This window comes from Haliotis cracherodii, unplaced genomic scaffold (assembly GCF_022045235.1).
Source record: "Haliotis cracherodii isolate W230 unplaced genomic scaffold, xgHalCrac1.p SCAF_2, whole genome shotgun sequence".
Classification (NCBI taxonomy): Eukaryota; Metazoa; Mollusca; class Gastropoda; order Lepetellida; family Haliotidae; genus Haliotis; species Haliotis cracherodii.
Genome location: NW_027266275.1, coordinates 28,410,937 through 28,429,684, shown reverse-complemented (window position 1 = coordinate 28,429,684; position 18,748 = coordinate 28,410,937). Strand labels below are relative to the sequence as shown.

Below are 18,748 nucleotides of genomic sequence, written 5' to 3'. Positions count from 1 at the left end.
TAACCTTGTCGTAAGAGGCAGCTACATGGTTCAGAAGGTCAGAGTAAGAACATAGGTCCACAGTGAGCAACCTAGGCTGGTCGTAACCTTGTCGTAAGAGGCAGCTACATGGTTCAGGGGTCAGAGTAAGAACATAGGTCCCCAGTGAGCAACCTAGGCTGGTCGTAACCTTGTCGTAAGAGGCAGCTACATGGTTCAGAAAGTCAGAGTAAGAACATAGGTCCGCAGTGAGCAACCTAGGCTGGTTGTAACCTTGTCGTAAGAGGCAGCTACATGGTTCGAAGGGTCAGAGTAAGAACACAGGTCCCCAGTGAGCAACCTAGGCTGGTCATAACCTTGTCGTAAGAGGCAGCTACATGGTTCGAAGGGTCAGAGTAAGAACACAGGTCCCCAGTGAGCAACCTAGGCTGGTCGTAACCTTGTCGTAAGAGGCAACTACATGGTTCAGAGGGTCAGAGTAAGAACACAGGTCCCCAGTGAGCAACCTAGGCTGGTCGTAACCTTGTCGTAAGAGGCAACTACATGGTTCGAAGGGTCAGAGTAAGAACATAGGTCCCCAGTGAGCAACCTAGGCTGGTCGTAACCTTGTCGTAAGAGGCAACTACATGGTTCGGAGGGTCAGAGTAAGAACATAGGTCCCCAGTGAGCAACCTAGGCTGGTCGTAACCTTGTCGTAAGACTAAGAGGCAGCTACATGGTTCGGAGGGTCAGAGTAAGAACACAGGTCCCCAGTGAGCAACCTAGGCTGGTCGTAACCTTGTCGTAAGAGGCAGCTACATGGTTCAGGGGTCAGAGTAAGAACACAGGTCCTCAGTGAGCAACCTAGGCTGGTCGTAACCTTGTCGTAAGAGGCAGCTACATGGTTCGGAGGGTCAGAGTAAGAACACAGGTCCTCAGTGAGCAACCTAGGCTGGTCGTAACCTTGTCGTAAGAGGCAGCTACATGGTTCAGGCGGTCAGACTCGGTGACTTGATAGAATGCAGATCATCGTATCAGAACTGCATGTATTGATGCTCATGATGTCAATCACTGGATTGTCTGGTCCAGACTCGATCATGCTATATAGCAGGAAAATAGGTGAGTGTGGCAATAAACAAAAAACAAAACAAAACATTCACATCAAGGTCAAAACAAGGACAAACCAGTTGGAAGAACCTATCATTGTTATTGTACAGTTGACCATTGACCAAGTGGGTTCAGCTAAACGTTGCTTTTAACAGTACTAAAGTCATACCGTGAAGTGTCAGCTAGATGTGGAAAGAAAGCCATAATATTGCCGAATGTGGCATTACACAACAAACATCACTACCATAAACCTACTGATTTACACAAACCCATGTAATCGCAGTTTTCACCAGTTATGTGTTGTTACTAGCCTTTCCAAGCCCCTCCAGGGAACTATGCACACATTACCCAACAGCGTTTGCTTGCTTATACAGATTTATCATCTTCCCAACATCTGAGATTAGCCTCAGATGGTGCAACTGTCAGTCAGGAAACAGGAAGCTGTAGGAGTCTATTGAGAATCGTAGTAATGATCAATAACCCTGAGTTGAAGAAGCCAGTGATGTCGTCTTGCCTATCCATTCTTTACCACCTGCAAGTGTTGAACACAGAATCCATCTTCCGAATTCACAGAGATCATCTCCTGTAGGGATTCTGGTCCCCAGTTACATCATTGCTGACTAGTTTGAGATCAAATAAAATATATTAATATATGTAAGAGAAGTTTGTCTGAAGTAGGATATGTTTTAACTTTGTTGTTTAACGCCACACTGAGTAATATTTAAGTTATATGACGTCACCCTGTAAATAATCTACGCCATCACGCAATCTACCAAGTCACATCCATTTGGTCACCTCTTCAACCAGCATAGGATGCTGGTGACCAATTCTAACCCCAAATACTCAGGGGGGTAAAGCGATGTATACTATCCTTATCTACATGTACGTACCTACACATATGCACCTGTATAACTGGCATATTGAGATGAGCTGCAAGGGTAAGGTCGTGAATGTGGAATTCTGTGGCAGTGCATGAGAAGAACCTTTGTTGGTGTTACTGCAGTAGATGAGCTAATAGCTTCATGAATTAAAGTCACTTATTACCCCTGCACGTAGTTCACTCAAGAATACATACCTAATAGCCCGTAACTCAAGTAAATTGCACTGAAGTTCCCAAGGGAGTTCTGAATTGCAGCAGGGTGCTTCACAAACCCCAAACCAATGGTCAAACTATCAGACCCATTTTCTACGTTTCATTCTACTGCCATTCACAAAACAGAACAATTGGCATCCTGTTTATTCAGACTCCCATGATAATTGGTTTAAGTTCTACAAGAAGCAGTGGTGAATACGCATTATTTACACCTTCTGAACTGCGCCTACTGTTACTTCAGTGTACCTCACAGGAGTAGGGAAGAATATGGGTGCCATTATCTTTGCACGTCTGACAATAACACTTGTGTTGATGAGGCCATATGCCACTATACAATTGAAGGAAAAGTTAAAGGGGCACTGATCTAACGCAATTCCCCGGGACTGGTTGTTGCCTTTGTTATTGTTTTTTCCCAGTGAGTACCCGGATGTATAGCAGAAATCTAGACTAGTTCGCGACCTCTGCTGCGCCTTTCGTAAGCGCATTAGTCACGTTTATGGATACCGGTAGTAATAAGGGCGTATGGTCACATTGATCAACAAAATGAAATACAGTTTTCGAGATAATAAGGAAATGTAGGTATCTTTGGGGGTAGCATCGGTAATGGTGACGAAGTTTTGATAAGTCTCTTGCTTGGTAATTTTGCGATTTTCGTTTACACTATTTTTACTTGCAACACGAAGTAAATATTTCACCTAAGCATTGCTTTTTTATAGTGTGTATATTTTTTTACTGTCAAAATGTGTAACATATTTATTAAACGTCTAAATATTTTACAAAGTGACTGAAAAACATTTCGTTGAAAAGTACATGTCTATGTTGTTTGGCTTCTAATCCTACATAATAATCTGTTGTGATGTTTGTAGGCCCTTTTGTTCGTCTTAATCAATCTGGACAGATTTCTTAGTCAAAATGGCTGAAATATTTACACATTTTATAACTTGCCTGAGAGAATCAAATTTTACAAACTGACGGTAATATATACACGCTTACAAAGGAAAAGACCGGAGAAAACAACGTCTATCGCGCATTGAAGAATTTCCCAACCAAGACATAGAGAAACAAGAACGAATCGGTTCAAATGAAGGAAAACAAAATGCAAATACCATAATTACAACCCACCAAATTTATGTGTATAAATTTTAGGCAGCTTCCTTGTTCGAGGAATGTATCCGTGAATATCCACACAAAGGAACAATATCCCACTCGTCTGCAGCTGTACAAAGAAACTTATTCGATGTCACGTGTCTCTGTAACAATCAAATATTTTTAAAAATATATATCGTTTCGGGATATTATAACCCGTGTTCGTTTCTCAACTGATCACTTGGATTGTTTCAGGTGTTTCACATAGGTGTCAAGTCTTCAAGGGTCGGCTGAGAAAGCCCACATGACAACTATTTTCATAACGTCCACGGTTCCATTGAGTGACAGATAACAATGATCAATCAATCAACATATTATCAGTTATCCCTTTGAACAAAGTATGTTGTTTTAACATCGGCATTTTACGCCATGATATGAGTGTATTCCCTTTGTTTTAGTAAACCTAGACATGTAAACACTCACTTTTGACATATCCTCTGTGCAAGAGAACAGTGATTAATCAATCAACGTATTTAATGTTAATCCTTCGATGACCAGGAACGATCCGTTGATATACAAAAAAAGTAAATGAACTGATCATTCATCTCTTGCTTGGCTGCCACATGCATATTACATAACACACATTTCACCTCACTTCCAACCTGGATTTAGATTGAATAATTACCCCAGACACAATAAATGCCAAATGGGAACCTTTGTCAGGTAATCTAAGTGGTGCTACCACTAATTGTACCTGTAATAAATTCATTAACTGAGCATCAAGGGAATGACGACAAATACACAAGTGTAGGGTTAGACGAGAAAACGTGGATGACAACAAGGGAGTAGTAATCGTATTATCAACGCAATCCAAAACCCGAAAATTCGTTCACTGCATGGATACTTTTTTTATTATTAAACTATAACCATCTGGTGTATTTCCAAATTACCACATCCGATGAGCTCTGCCGTTCTTTTTGTCTCTTTGTTTAGGCCGAAGAAATTAATTAACATGCGCCTTTGTCGAAATCTTTATAGATCACAGTTAACCAATCAGTGTTTATGCAAAAATGCGTAAAACAAATATTGCCTCCAGCCTTCAAGTTCATTTAGCTGTCCTTGCACATGGTAGCCCAGTCTCTGGTCACGCTCAGTTGCGTTGCGTATCATCCGGGTACTCACGGGGAAAAAAACAATAACAAAGGCAGCAACCAGTCCGCGGAATTGCGTTAGATCAGTGCCCCTTTAAGAGCTGTCTGTCAAATGACAAAAGAGACACAGACACAATTATGACACTATTGGCATGATGGCATCCTATTTATGCCGCTTTTAGCAATATTGCTCTAATTAATGTAGGGGATATATCCAAGGAGGATTTCTGTATAGGGAATTGAACTCATACCTTCTACACAACTAGGAAACACCAACCACTGTGCTATCCAACTGCCCCTTATATGATCAATGACTAATCAGCTGCTCATGATGAGTAAATCAGTGTGTTCTTGAATTTCTTAGCAATAAATTAAATATTTATTTGTGGTCGACAACATATAAATTGTCAAACCAGTGCTTGACATTTTATGTAAGTGAGTAAATCTTGTGTCAGCCCAGTCAGCAATACTGAGGTTAGTATCCTGATTTAACAAGACAAAATAAACCAGTTGTTAAAATTGAGAGCTCCCATGCCTGACATATGGTAATTAAAATAATGTGTCCGAGTCCAAGGAGAGAGCACTGACACCCACACAGAAATGTTTTTCCATCCCATTAACTATAATTGCATTGATGTATTTGTCAACGTCTGAAGTAAAGAGGCAGATAGCACTTCATTTCCTCATGAGACAACTGTCCAACCATCCAACAGATAGTATGGTTCCATCATCAAACAATTATGATGAAAATGAGTAGAAACATCTGAAGTATCAGTGCTTGTCATACAATGATATCCTGTGGGCTGGACTGGAACTATCCATGACTGTCCCCAATTATTATCATAATTATCATACACACTATACCACATCTTATACATATTTGCAATTACATTCTTACATATGAACAAGATGGAGGATCCAATCTCCGTAAACCCCAACCCACCAACAACCACCTTGGATGCCAAAGAGATCAATTTCTGTTGCAATTATTATTTTTGTACCTGGCATCCTGTACCCATATTGTGCTGATGATGTCATATGTATCCATACGGTATACATTGTATAACAACCATATTGCTCCCATAAATATGTAACCATATTGTATACATGTATGATGTAATAAACCTCTCGAGCCTGTTTCCACACTGTGCCAGTGACTATATCCCACTGTGTCAAGGCTGCAATGGCTATATGTGCTCTGATGTAATAACCATATTATATCACTGCTTCATGTTAAGCCGATGGTGATCCAACCATACATATTATATAGTCAAGTGCAATGATGCCATCCCGATTCACCACTGTGATAAAAATCAAATTCTACTTCAGTGATCTCACTTCAAACACAATGACACTGTGTACTTATCACATATACATCCATTGTTGATAATCACAGACCTAAAGAGCGTGTTCTATTGTAGAATCACTGATTAGGAAGCATTAAATTCCTATTTTTTCATTTTAGGAGTTTTATGAAAATTATCATCTTCAGTGATCCTGTGTCTGATTGATGCAGCTGTCGCAAACAATGGTTTCATATTTCAAACTTTCAGATTATACTCCACAAAATGTCCTGAAGTAAATGTTTGGCAATATCCTTTTCTTCAATGTCATAAATAAATCCAAATCTTGGAGAAAGGGCACCTCCTCCATTCTGAGGCGTATATGTCACATTATACAGAAAACCTTTGTGCAGCTGCTCTTCCTAATTTCCCACTCGGTACCATGTGAATTCTTGTTGTAAGAAACCACTTATATATTCTGACAAGTGATCGCAATGATCAAGGTTCAGTCCTGAAGGAATAAATAGGTGACTGAATTTCATTACGGAATGTTTCAAAACCCATCACCCCCTAAAATAGATGCAAGTTTTACCCTCTTTGTTGAACATCTCCGATTGTTAGCATGCCTGATAAGGAATAAATAAGTGACTGAATTTCATAAGGGAATGTTTCAAAACCAATAACGCCAAAAACAGAAGCAAGTTTTCCCTTCCTTGTTGAACATTGTCAGCAGGCCTGGTATGAGTGTTATACAACAGCCACATGTTGCAGTGACTGTTGCCATGAGCAAGGACACAAGATAGCTGAAGCAGTGACACTTACCATTCCTGAATAACACTTGGGTACAGTAGAAGTAACAGGGGCAGCTATGGTCTCCTATTTGGCTGCTTTCCTGCAACAAAGACAAAAATACATCATCATCAGGCAGCTATCTCCAGATATTAGCAACAGCCACACAGGGCTTATACCTGTCACATCCCATCTCTATGCTGAGGCTAGGGGAGGTTCAGGTTATGCACGTCATGTAAGAATGGTATGTTGGTAGTATGTAGGTGAAAAGTTCCTGGTGCTAAAACAGACTCATTATGTGTAGTGTGTATAACACGTGTTTTGTAGAGGTGTTTGTGTTGGTGCTTGATTGGTTTGTTGTCAGTCAGTTCTTCACCTGTTTTCTCCCCCATGGTTTGTGGAATATCTTGTTTCAAGTATCCAATAAGCCTTGCATTGGCACTCAAAACCCCTGCAGCTATCTAGCACTTGTGGAAGCTATTGCCTACAACTGAACCAATTTTTCTGAATCCCAAACTCTTTGAAATGGATAGACACAAGTCAAACAAGTTCATAATTCATATTAGTTGTAACATCACAACATGGCACTCTATTCAACTGACACCACTACCCACCCCAAATTTGTGGCACTGTATTCAACTTTGGACACCACTACCCCAATCTGTGACACACTATTCAACTTTGGACACCACTACCCCAAATCTGTGCCACTATATTCAACTTTGGACACCACTACCCCAAATCTGTGCCACTATATTCAACTTTGGACACCACTACCCCAATCTGTGACACACTATTCAACTTCTGACACCACTACCCACCCCAAATCTGTGGCACTGGATTCATCTCTGACACCACTACCCATCCCCCCCCCCCCCCCCCCGAGGCACTGTATTCAGTCACATTTCCTTTAAGCCAGATCCAAATTCTTTGAGCATACCCAGAGACACCATTGCTTGAACCATCAATGCAAAATCTCAGCATCATAAACCTTTGGTTCAGGTAAACAAAAAATGCAAACACTGTTGGTTGTACAGTAAAGCCCAGTGACTCAACATGAATCGATCGCACAAACTTGTGTCTAACAGATAACACGGGACAACTCATGGCCAAACCTTGGGGGCAAAATTAGCAGCAACCACTCACTCAAACCAATCTGACCCATTTTTGATAGGTCACCATATTCATCATGTTCATCATTCAGCCAAGCGCAAAGAACATCAAGTAGATAACCCCATTCCACAAGAAATGAGTATTATTTCACAAAAATATCACAGAAATGTGTTTTCCGTCCAGATTATTGTGGGTATTATTCGGGGGAGACACCTTTGGTCATATCAACTAATCCGGAGCTGATTGTGGACTAGTGGTTTACAGAAGAAATTTTGGTGGAAAATACAGTTTCTCTGGATTTTCACTTGACTCAGACCAACGGACTAGTTGACGTGTCTAACCCTGTGCAGGAATAAATGACATCGTACTGTAAAGTGATAATGGCACATTAGTACCAAGTATTGCAAAGCACTGATGCTCGGGTGCTTGGTTGGAGGCCAATCCAGGCTGATCCCACCAACCCAACAAGCTCTGCCTAGCACACCATGAGATAGCATCCCGTCTGGGTTCTGCTGTGATCAGCTAATGTAACATGGGAAAGATCTGAATAATTCATCCTCAACACTATGACGGGGTCCCAGGATTTTACATTGCTGACCTTAAAATGGTAAAGTCTTTAAATCTTTCAGATGAACATGATAGCATGAAATGTCCGGTGTAGAAATCAAAAGTCAGATGGAATCTGTATGTCAGCTGGATGTAGAGGAATATTGAATAGAAGATCACGTGTTGGGGTTATGGCTCTATGCCATTGACTCGTACGTGTGTCTTAACGTATATCGCTGCGTATAAGTCGACCCCACGTATAAGACGACCCCCCTGTACACACCTTCAAAACCGACCCAAAATCCTATACTCCGTGTATAAAGTGACCTGGAATGAAGAACATCACAAGTGCGCACACAAACCTTATATTTGCAATAAAAATAAGTAAGCTACGGCTTGTTGAAGAGGGGACTAAATGGTCTCAGGTCTTGCAACTTGGTCAATTTCATGTCATCGTTTCCCAACTGCATGGATCGATGCTCATAATGTTAATCACTGTTTTGTATGGTCCTTAGATATTTACAGACTGCCGTCATAGAGCTGGAATATTGCTGAGTGTGGCGTTAAACAGCACACACACACACATACCTCATCAGTATTGATATCAAGGGAACACGTAATGCAATGAAGCTTTTGTAGCAATAACCTGGCAACAGCTGATCGAATACAAAACATCCTCTTGTCTGCATTCAAATTTCTGTTAATTCCAGTTAATCAATTTTTTTACAGGGTTTTGATTGATTTAACTGTCCATGTGTGAAAACTGTAACATGTCCATTGGCTTTATTACCAGCTTGTATATAAATGGAACATACATGTTAAGCCCCATTACTAACGACACATGTCCCAAATTTCATTACATTTTGAACAAATGGCCATGAATAGCTTTTTCAATGTATGATTTTAGTCAAAGACATGAACGAATCTTTTATAGAAATAACAACAAAATTATTGATATAATAACTTGTTTATAACATGTCTAAAGTGGCAAACTCCATTAAAATTATCTGAGTGCTCAAATGCTCAGCAATAAATTACCAGAAGCCTTGTCAATTTCTTCCATTATAAAACTGTTTTTCTTCAAATTCTTATCAAAGAAATCTTCAGTTATCCAAAGTGTGCATAAAACTGTCTTTATACACGGAACTGAGGTCTATAGTGAGGAAAAGCAAATTCAATCAATTCTCACAGACTTAAAAAATCCCAATAAAATTGATATTTATTACTTTCTTATCCAGCATTTTCCCCACTGTACCTATATCATAATAATTGTCAGCATCTGACTTCTTGATATATTTTCCCTGGGCATTCCGGGGGGGGGGGGGGGGGAGAATCAGGATAAGAGCTTGCTAATCAGAATCAAGTGGTCACATACTGCAACCTGGAGATTGTGCATCTTTGTACCCAAATGGTGTAGATCATTGCTCATGGTGTATGTAAGTGTAAGCACTGGTTTGAATGACCCAGACATGGTGACCTCCAGGTCACTGGGATAGTACAGTTCAATACTTCCGACACAAAACAACATTCACTCAGTCACTCATTATTAAAGGATTGTAAAACCAATCTATCTGTGGGTGAGTGAGTTGGGTTTAACGCCACTGTGAACAGTATTCCAGTGATATCATAGCGTTTCAGTTTAACACGGGAGGAAAGCCTGAATTGATGCAGGTCTCAGACATTTACCACTTTGGTGAAACCCACAAGCAAGGGTATGGTGCTGACAAACCTAGAAACATTAAAGGGACAAATGGGGATTCAAAACCACAGAGGTAACAAATCAAAGCTGTCTCATCACATGTCCATTCGACACACTCACATCTTTCTTTGACAAATGAGTGAGTGAGTGAGTGAGTGAGTTGGGTTTAACGCCGCTTTTAACATTATTCCAGTTATATCACGGCGTGTCAGCTTAATGTGGGAGGAAAGCCCGAAGTGATGCAGGTCTCGGACGTTTACCACTTCTGTGAAACCCACGAGCACGGGTATGGTGCTGACAAACCTAGAAACATTATCGTGGCGAACCGGGATTCGAACCCACAATGATAGGTTTCTGGCGTGTCCAGGGGACGCAACTCTGCACAGCGAATCGCGGCACCTTAGACGACTGGGCCACCCGTGCCCCCCTTTGTCAAATGAAAATGAGATGTTTCTTAAAAGCAGAGCAGATTCATTGGGTCACCAGTATTGATTGTCAAGTAACTGCTTCAATGATATATTACATTGTTCTCCTACTGTAGAATCAACATCCAGCATGTAGCAATAGCCCAATATAGATTTTAGATTATGAATGACAAGAAGGCTGACGTCTCTATGGCTGACAACAGTGTAAGCTAACTCCCATACTACCAGACAGTCACAGTCCTTACAGAACCTTCACTGTGACCTTTTTCTCTTCACACCAATATTTTCTACAAATGTATTGAAACTCTCCCACAAAAAACATTAATATGTACTTTCTGTCTTAGAATTTCTTGTCAATTCATTTCTAGTGCAATGTTAAATAGAGACGTCCTGAATACAGTGCACTTAACATTCTAAAGGCAGCTTAAACGTCAATGAACAGTTTTGTTTGTTTGTTGTTTAACGCCGCACTCAGCAATATTCCAGCTATATGATGGCGGTCTGTAAATAATCAAGTCTGGACCAGACAATCCAGTGATTGACATCATGAGCATCAACATGATCAATCCACACAATTGGCTGAATGGAGCCTTATCTATAATTGAATCATTTGGCGAACAGTCTTCAATGGACAATGCACTTAGAACTTATCACAGCCCCAACTTGGCTCTTTACACATCCAAACAAGTCCAAATTTTATAAACATTGGGCTTCAGAATAGTGGCTGAGGTCAGAGACTAAAAAGTACATTTATACTGAACAGGCATATCACATGATACTTATTCTTCTGGATAGTGGCCTGTCATCTGGAAAAAAACAATGACAACCTTACACTGTAGCATGTATTAATGTCAAATGAAGAGACATCTATGGCTGAATTAAGAAATGTCCATTCATAACAAAACTACAAGATCACTGGCAAATATAAGCAGCAACCAAAAGATGTTGTTAATCTCTGATGCACCTGCTGTGATACATTTCATCATGCCCATGTTATCACATGTCCTTAGTAGCCAGACCTTTCATAGCTGTTTACGTTTATTTCCAAACATCAGTTTATATTGCTATATACATTGAGGCAAAATTTGTAATAATACATGAATATTGAAATTATTACAAATTTGCAACAGTGTATTAAATAACCAAGTAGTAGGTAGTGCACTATATCTAACCGACGGTGATACTTTTATATGATCCAGGAATGCACAGGTAAGTTCAAGGTATACATTCCATTAATGTGCTGAAGCAGAGGATTTGACACCGCCCATTTTGACAAAACTGCATTGCATGTACGGGACAGCAGTATTTGAAAATATCTTAGAGGGAACGCTCACATACACGTAGATATTGCAACAAATGTCACAATACTTCACGCGAACTCAAGTCATTTACAGTTGCCGAATATCGGTTGGCAAGAAGCAGCTTGATCCAGCGAAACAGTCGCCGGACAGCGAACCAAACTTCATATGAAACGCACTGACAGTGGATACAAGTTGCATTTTGCATCAAATAAAACATATTGTCCTTACCCTGAAGTTGCTTAGTAAAGGTCGCACTTTTTTCCGTACGAAATGTTTTCCTATATTTCGCCTCAGCAACAGCGTGAGTGGGGAAGTCGCCATTATTGACATAAACTTTGGAGAGGTACTATCGTCGTGACGACAAGCAATGCTGTCTGGACCACATTGGGATTGCTCGACCGTCAGACGAAACCGCATGTGGCGTAGGGTGTATCGATTTCTGCTTTCATAGTAATTGAATGGCACCAGCAGAGTGACCTGAAAATTTATTATGAGATTTTAATCGACTTTAAAACACTTGCAGTTACATGTTTATTAAAGTGCATAATCGAGTTAAAGACCATAATCTCCAAGAATAGCTGATACATTAATGAAGGCGAGTCCATTTCTACTGAGGGGCCACTGCATTAATCCGTGTACTGTTAGATCATAATGAAAGTGATTCCCTTGATCCGATGTTGAAATGAACATTTAATTTCTATTGAAACGAAAAACAGTCGGGTGGATCATACGAAAGATTTGATATCCATTTCCCACACCAAAACGTGCGTTTGATGACATTGAAGTGAAATACATCCACTGCAAGCAGGATTGTGATAAGCAGGATTCTTATGAACAACTGGTATTTCGACCAATGAGTACACTGATGTCATGAGGGGTTTTAATTGATGCGTTGTCTCCAGGATGTGACATTCTTATCGGTCAAGATTGAAGATGGTTTTCTGTGGAACCTCAAAACCGATCAAATTATATCCTGCCTAACAACACACATTTATATATTAATATATTAGATACTAACAAATTTCATGTTTGGCACGTTGTGTTTTCATTATTGTATACTCGTATAAATAACACCAAGTACCGTATCGAATTGGGATTCTACACATGTAGAGAAATAGACAGAAATAGACATTCTTATGAACAGAAATATTAGTCGTTAAAATGTCTATTTCATTAACCATTTACGTCAGGAACCTTAGTTTCAAAGTTTCTATTTTACTCAAGAGATATCAGACACCAAACTATAATACCAACCCGCTCCCTATCAATGTACTTCGTCGTGTAGTCGTTGTTGTCATAGACAATTACACAGTCAAACATTAAATCGTAGTGGATTTTCGTAAACATTTATTCATTAAGAATAATATTACAGCACCTCAAAAGATATCAGATGCTCAAAAACATTTTTTTAAATACGAACAAATTGATTGCTGGTTGTCAATGAGGGTCGCATACGGCATAGAGCATACGTCATGCAGACATAAAGACAAATACACTCAAATCCCATTAGCTCGCTCTGGACCCTCGCGGAGATTGGCGCAATATGGGTTGTGTTTGCACGGTGCTATAAAGCGGCTGACTACCGCAGATGACATTGTTGTTGTGTCAGTGTGTTATCAGATACGCCTGGATGATCACAGAAAGAGCTGACAAGGCAGTGTGGCATCAAGTGAATTAAAAATCGTTACGCTTCACAGAGCCTACGACTTTGAAGTAGTAAGGTTGACAGAGTTATCTCCCTTCATACTCAGAATGTCCAAGCTCCTTCCTAACGCGTGATACCTTCGTTACACTTTTTAGTATAGAGAGTTCCGCGAACGGGCTGTCGTATCTTTTCTGTAGCTTTACTTCCAATACCGATTTTCATATCTCTCCTACTTTTGGAAGCTGATGTAGCGTAGCAAAACGGAGTACATTTTGTAGTAAATTTGAATGTATGTGGTTGGAACGATTTAAATGCACAGGTGGATATTCCCGCTTATTTTCACAATCTTCAATGTCGATCAACTGTACATTTTCTTCCAAATACTGATTGTATCATCTCTCTCGCTCTTGGGTGCGGTCATTCGTCATCCCGTTACAAGATTGTTGACATCATCCTCTCACTCTGGCCAATGCAGCATGGGTGAAAACTTGTTGTTTGTGTCTTCTTGATATCGACTAACTTGCAGGTCTCCTGCACAATGTTACTAAGATACTAGGAGTTTGTTCTATCTGAATAAAGAACAAACTCCTAGTATCTTAGTAACATTGTGCAAGACTTGTACATTTCTGATGAATGCCATATGTTCCCCCACGCGCTGACGTCGCGAGTCCCGTAAAACTCCCGCGACGTAGTTTGTTCATTCGCAGAAATCCGTGGAAAAAACACCCCAACTAAGCGACGCAACTCTACAGTGAACAAGGGTAGTAGTAATGTCGATGTTCAACTTGCAATCGGTCATTTTAACAATATGATGTGATTGTGATTCTTGGTCAATGGTCAACTTTGCAAACAATCAAAGGTCAAAGGTCAACTTTGTGATTGGAAAATAGAAAGGTCGACGTTGTGATGACAATCAAAGGTCAAAGGTCAACTTTGTAATTCGAGAAGTGAAAGGGTCGATATTACGATTGTAATTCTTGACAATCAGAGGTCAAAGGTCAAATTTGTAATGAAGAGGATGCGATTGTGATTCTTTACAAACAAAGGTCAAAGGTCAAAACTTTAACTATATGATGTGGTTGTGATTCTTGACAATCAAAGGTCAAAGGTCAACTTTGTAATTGGAGATGGTGGAAAGGGTCGATGTCATTCGTGATTCTTGACAATCAGAGGTCAAAGGTCAAATTTGTAATTGAAGGATGTTTGTGATTCTTGACAAACAAAGGTCAAAGGTCAACATTTTAACTATGATATGATGTGATCAAAGGTCAAAGGTCAACTTTGGAGATGAAGGAAAAGGTCGATGTTGTGATTGTGATTCTTGACAATCAAAGGTCAAAAGTTCAAGTCTGATTGTCTAATAGGGTGTGATGTGTTATTATTGATATTATTAGCTTTTTAGGCTTTTAGATTTCACTGGCAAAGCCAGCTAGAGTTCTGAACCTGTCTGATAGAGGGCCTTCCAGCAACATCGGGCTGGCACATTTGCAGAATAAGATCCTTGCACTCTGAGCTGATGGGCTCGGGAAATGGAAGGATGTGATCTTTCTGCAGCTGAACCATCTGGCTGATGCTGAAGTCATCAAAGGGGAAGGAGCCACACACCAGAGAATAGAGGATGACCCCCAAACTCCAGATGTCTAGCTTGAATGCATCATACTCCTCTCCGGTTAGAACCTCGGGGGAGGAGTAAGTTACAGTTCCACAGAAGGTATTACTGGACTCTCTTTGCTCTTGGCGCGTGCAAAGGCCAAAGTCAGACAGCTTGACATTGCCGTCCAGGTCCAAAAGGACATTTTCCAGCTTAAGATCTCGGTGTGCAATCCCCACCTGGTGACAGGCGTTCACAGCCTCCACCAGTTGGGAAAAGATCACCTTGACTCTCTCCTCAGACAAGCTAAAGCTTTCCTGTGCAAGCAGGTCCAGGAGGTTTCCCCCCTCGGCCAGCTCCATCACAGTAAAAGCGTGCTTATCAGTCTCCAACACTGCGTAGATGTCCACAATGTTGGGATGTTTCACAGTCTTCAGAGCAAACGTCTCATTGGAGACATAGCTCTGAACTTTTTCTGTGATTTTTATGGCAACCTCCGAAAGGTCAACCATGTTTTCACAGAGCAAAACCGTACCAAAGCTTCCCTCTCCTAAGAGGGATTTAACTTGGTAACCAATCGAACGCAAAACGTTCTTAATAGATGACATGATAGATGAATGATATTGAAATGAAATGCTGGAAATGGAAGATCTCTTCCTTTTATACCCGGACGATGTGACCTCTTGGGGTCAGGGCACATAAAGGTCAAACAAGACACATTGGGACCCAAAGGTCAAAGCCACGGTCATCAGGTGACTCAAGGTCAAGTGCTCTAAAGGTCAAGGGGGCAAATGACAGGAAATGGAAAGGCCAAAGGTCATGGAAGTGCTATTGTTGATGTTTCAACTTGCAAACAATCAAAGGTCAAAAGTCAACTTTGTGATTGGAAAATAGAAAGGTCGACGTTGTGATGACAATCAAAGGTCAAAGGTCAACTTTGTAATTCGAGAAGTGAAAGGGTCGATATTACGATTGTAATTCTTGACAATCAAAGGTCAAAGGTCAAATTTGTAATAAGAGGATGCGATTGTGATTCTTTACAAACAAAGGTCAAAGGTCAAAACTTTAACTATATGATGTAATTGTGATTCTTGACAATCAAAGGTCAAAGGTCAACTTTGTAATTGGAGATGATGGAAAGGGTCGATGTCATTCGTGATTCTTGACAATCAGAGGTCAAAGGTCAAATTTGTAATGAAGGATGAGATTGTGATTCTTGACAAACAAAGGTCAAAGGTCAACATTTTAACTATGATATGATGTGATCAAAGGTCAAAGGTCAACTTTGGAGATGAAGGAAAAGGTCGATGTTGTGATTGTGATTCTTGACAATCAAAGGTCAAAAGTTCAAGTCTGATTGTCTAATAGGGTGTGATGTTATTATTGATATTATTAGCTTTTTAGGCTTTTAGATTTCACTGGCAAAGCCAGCTAGAGTTCTGAACCTGTCTGATAGAGGGCCTTCCAGCAACATCGGGCTGGCACATTTGCAGAATAAGATCCTTGCACTCTGAGCTGATGGGCTCGGGAAATGGAAGGATGTGATCTTTCTGCAGCTGAACCATCTGGCTGATGCTGAAGTCGTCAAAGGGGAAGGAGCCACACACCAGAGAATAGAGGATGACCCCCAAACTCCAGATGTCTAGCTTGAATGCATCATACTCCTCTCCGGTTAGAACCTCGGGGGAGGAGTAAGTTACAGTTCCACAGAAGGTATTACTGGACTCTCTTTGCTCTTGGCGCGTGCAAAGGCCAAAGTCAGACAGCTTGACATTGCCGTCCAGGTCCAAAAGGACATTTTCCAGCTTAAGATCTCGGTGTGCAATCCCCTCCTGGTGACAGGCGTTCACAGCCTCCACCAGTTGGGAAAAGATCACCTTGACTCTCTCCTCAGACAAGCTAAAGCTTTCCTGTGCAAGCAGGTCCAGGAGGTTTCCCCCCTCGGCCAGCTCCATCACAGTAAAAGCGTGCTTATCAGTCTCCAACACTGCGTAGATGTCCACAATGTTGGGATGTTTCACAGTCTTCAGAGCAAACGTCTCATTGGAGACATAGCTCTGAACTTTTTCTGTGATTTTTATGGCAACCTCCGAAAGGTCAACCATGTTTTCACAGAGCAAAACCGTACCAAAGCTTCCCTCTCCTAAGAGGGATTTAACTTGGTAACCAATCGAACGCAATACGTTCTTAATAGATGACATGATAGATGAATGATATTGAAATGAAATGCTGGAAATGGAAGATCTCTTCCTTTTATACCCGGACGATGTGACCTCTTGGGGTCAGGGCACATAAAGGTCAAACAAGACACATTGGGACCCAAAGGTCAAAGCCACGGTCATCAGGTGACTCAAGGTCAAGTGCTCTAAAGGTCAAGGGGGCAAATGACAGGAAATGGAAAGGCCAAAGGTCATGGAAGTGCTATTGTTGATGTTTCAACTTGCAAACAATCAAAGGTCAAAGGTCAACTTTGTGATTGGAAAATAGAAAGGTCGACGTTGTGATGACAATCAAAGGTCAAAGGTCAACTTTGTAATCGAGAAGTGAAAGGGTCGATATTACGATTGTAATTCTTGACAATCAGAGGTCAAAGGTCAAATTTGTAATGAAGAGGATGCGATTGTGATTCTTTACAAACAAAGGTCAAAGGTCAAAACTTTAACTATATGATGTGATTGTGATTCTTGACAATCAAAGGTCAAAGGTCAACTTTGTAATTGGAGATGGTGGAAAGGGTCGATGTCATTCGTGATTCTTGACAATCAGAGGTCAAAGGTCAAATTTGTAATTGAAGGATGTTTGTGATTCTTGACAAACAAAGGTCAAAGGTCAACATTTTAACTATGATATGATGTGATCAAAGGTCAAAGGTCAACTTTGGAGATGAAGGAAAAGGTCGATGTTGTGATTGTGATTCTTGACAATCAAAGGTCAAAAGTTCAAGTCTGATTGTCTAATAGGGTGTGATGTGTTATTATTGATATTATTAGCTTTTTAGGCTTTTAGATTTCACTGGCAAAGCCAGCTAGAGTTCTGAACCTGTCTGATAGAGGGCCTTCCAGCAACATCGGGCTGGCACATTTGCAGAATAAGATCCTTGCACTCTGAGCTGATGGGCTCGGGAAATGGAAGGATGTGATCTTTCTGCAGCTGAACCATCTGGCTGATGCTGAAGTCGTCAAAGGGGAAGGAGCCACACACCAGAGAATAGAGGATGACCCCCAAACTCCAGATGTCTAGCTTGAATGCATCATACTCCTCTCCGGTTAGAACCTCGGGGGAGGAGTAAGTTACAGTTCCACAGAAGGTATTACTGGACTCTCTTTGCTCTTGGCGCGTGCAAAGGCCAAAGTCAGACAGCTTGACATTGCCGTCCAGGTCCAAAAGGACATTTTCCAGCTTAAGATCTCGGTGTGCAATCCCCACCTGGTGACAGGCGTTCACAGCCTCCACCAGTTGGGAAAAGATCACCTTGACTCTCTCCTCAGACAAGCTAAAGCTTTCCTGTGCAAGCAGGTCCAGGAGGTTTCCCCCCTCGGCCAGCTCCATCACAGTAAAAGCGTGCTTATCAGTCTCCAACACTGCGTAGATGTCCACAATGTTGGGATGTTTCACAGTCTTCAGAGCAAACGTCTCATTGGAGACATAGCTCTGAACTTTTTCTGTGATTTTTATGGCAACCTCCGAAAGGTCAACCATGTTTTCACAGAGCAAAACCGTACCAAAGCTTCCCTCTCCTAAGAGGGATTTAACTTGGTAACCAATCGAACGCAAAACGTTCTTAATAGATGACATGATAGATGAATGATATGAAATGCTGGAAATGGAAGATCTCTTCCTTTTATACCCGGACGATGTGACCTCTTGGGGTCAGGGCACATAAAGGTCAAACAAGACACATTGGGACCCAAAGGTCAAAGCCACGGTCATCAGGTGACTCAAGGTCAAGTGCTCTAAAGGT

General features: G+C 41.0%; 4 protein-coding genes across 4 annotated transcripts in view; all 4 read right to left on the bottom strand.

Moving 5' to 3' along the window:
• The window catches only part of LOC139467937 (calcium uniporter protein, mitochondrial-like), a 102,923-nt gene extending 91,005 nt beyond the window's left edge, over nucleotides 1-11,918 (bottom strand). The window contains exons 1-2 of the mRNA XM_071249529.1: nucleotides 11,780-11,918; nucleotides 6,501-6,570 (exon numbers count right to left, since the gene is read on the bottom strand). Coding sequence (XP_071105630.1) covers nucleotides 6,501-6,570; nucleotides 11,780-11,881 — 172 coding nt within the window. The 5' untranslated portion in view covers nucleotides 11,882-11,918. The remainder of the gene's footprint in view (nucleotides 1-6,500; nucleotides 6,571-11,779) is intronic.
• A 2,691-nt stretch (nucleotides 11,919-14,609) lies between these two features.
• On the bottom strand, nucleotides 14,610-15,395 carry LOC139468597 (testis-specific serine/threonine-protein kinase 3-like). Its single transcript, XM_071250718.1, has one exon. The coding sequence runs from the start codon at nucleotides 15,393-15,395 to the stop codon at nucleotides 14,610-14,612; it is 786 nt and encodes a 261-aa protein (XP_071106819.1).
• Nucleotides 15,396-16,202: 807 nt separating this feature from the next.
• On the bottom strand, nucleotides 16,203-16,988 carry LOC139468830 (testis-specific serine/threonine-protein kinase 3-like). Its single transcript, XM_071250968.1, has one exon. The coding sequence runs from the start codon at nucleotides 16,986-16,988 to the stop codon at nucleotides 16,203-16,205; it is 786 nt and encodes a 261-aa protein (XP_071107069.1).
• An 808-nt stretch (nucleotides 16,989-17,796) lies between these two features.
• Nucleotides 17,797-18,582, bottom strand: LOC139469663 (testis-specific serine/threonine-protein kinase 3-like). The gene has a single exon (XM_071251895.1). The coding sequence runs from the start codon at nucleotides 18,580-18,582 to the stop codon at nucleotides 17,797-17,799; it is 786 nt and encodes a 261-aa protein (XP_071107996.1).
• Nucleotides 18,583-18,748: the final 166 nt, after the last annotated feature.

Excerpts from the sequence above, each read along its gene's own strand:
- LOC139468597 (XM_071250718.1), bottom strand. The coding sequence starts at position 15,395 with ATGTCATCTATTAAGAACGTTTTGCGTTCGATTGGTTACCAAGTTAAA.
- LOC139468830 (XM_071250968.1), bottom strand. The coding sequence starts at position 16,988 with ATGTCATCTATTAAGAACGTATTGCGTTCGATTGGTTACCAAGTTAAA.
- LOC139469663 (XM_071251895.1), bottom strand. The coding sequence starts at position 18,582 with ATGTCATCTATTAAGAACGTTTTGCGTTCGATTGGTTACCAAGTTAAA.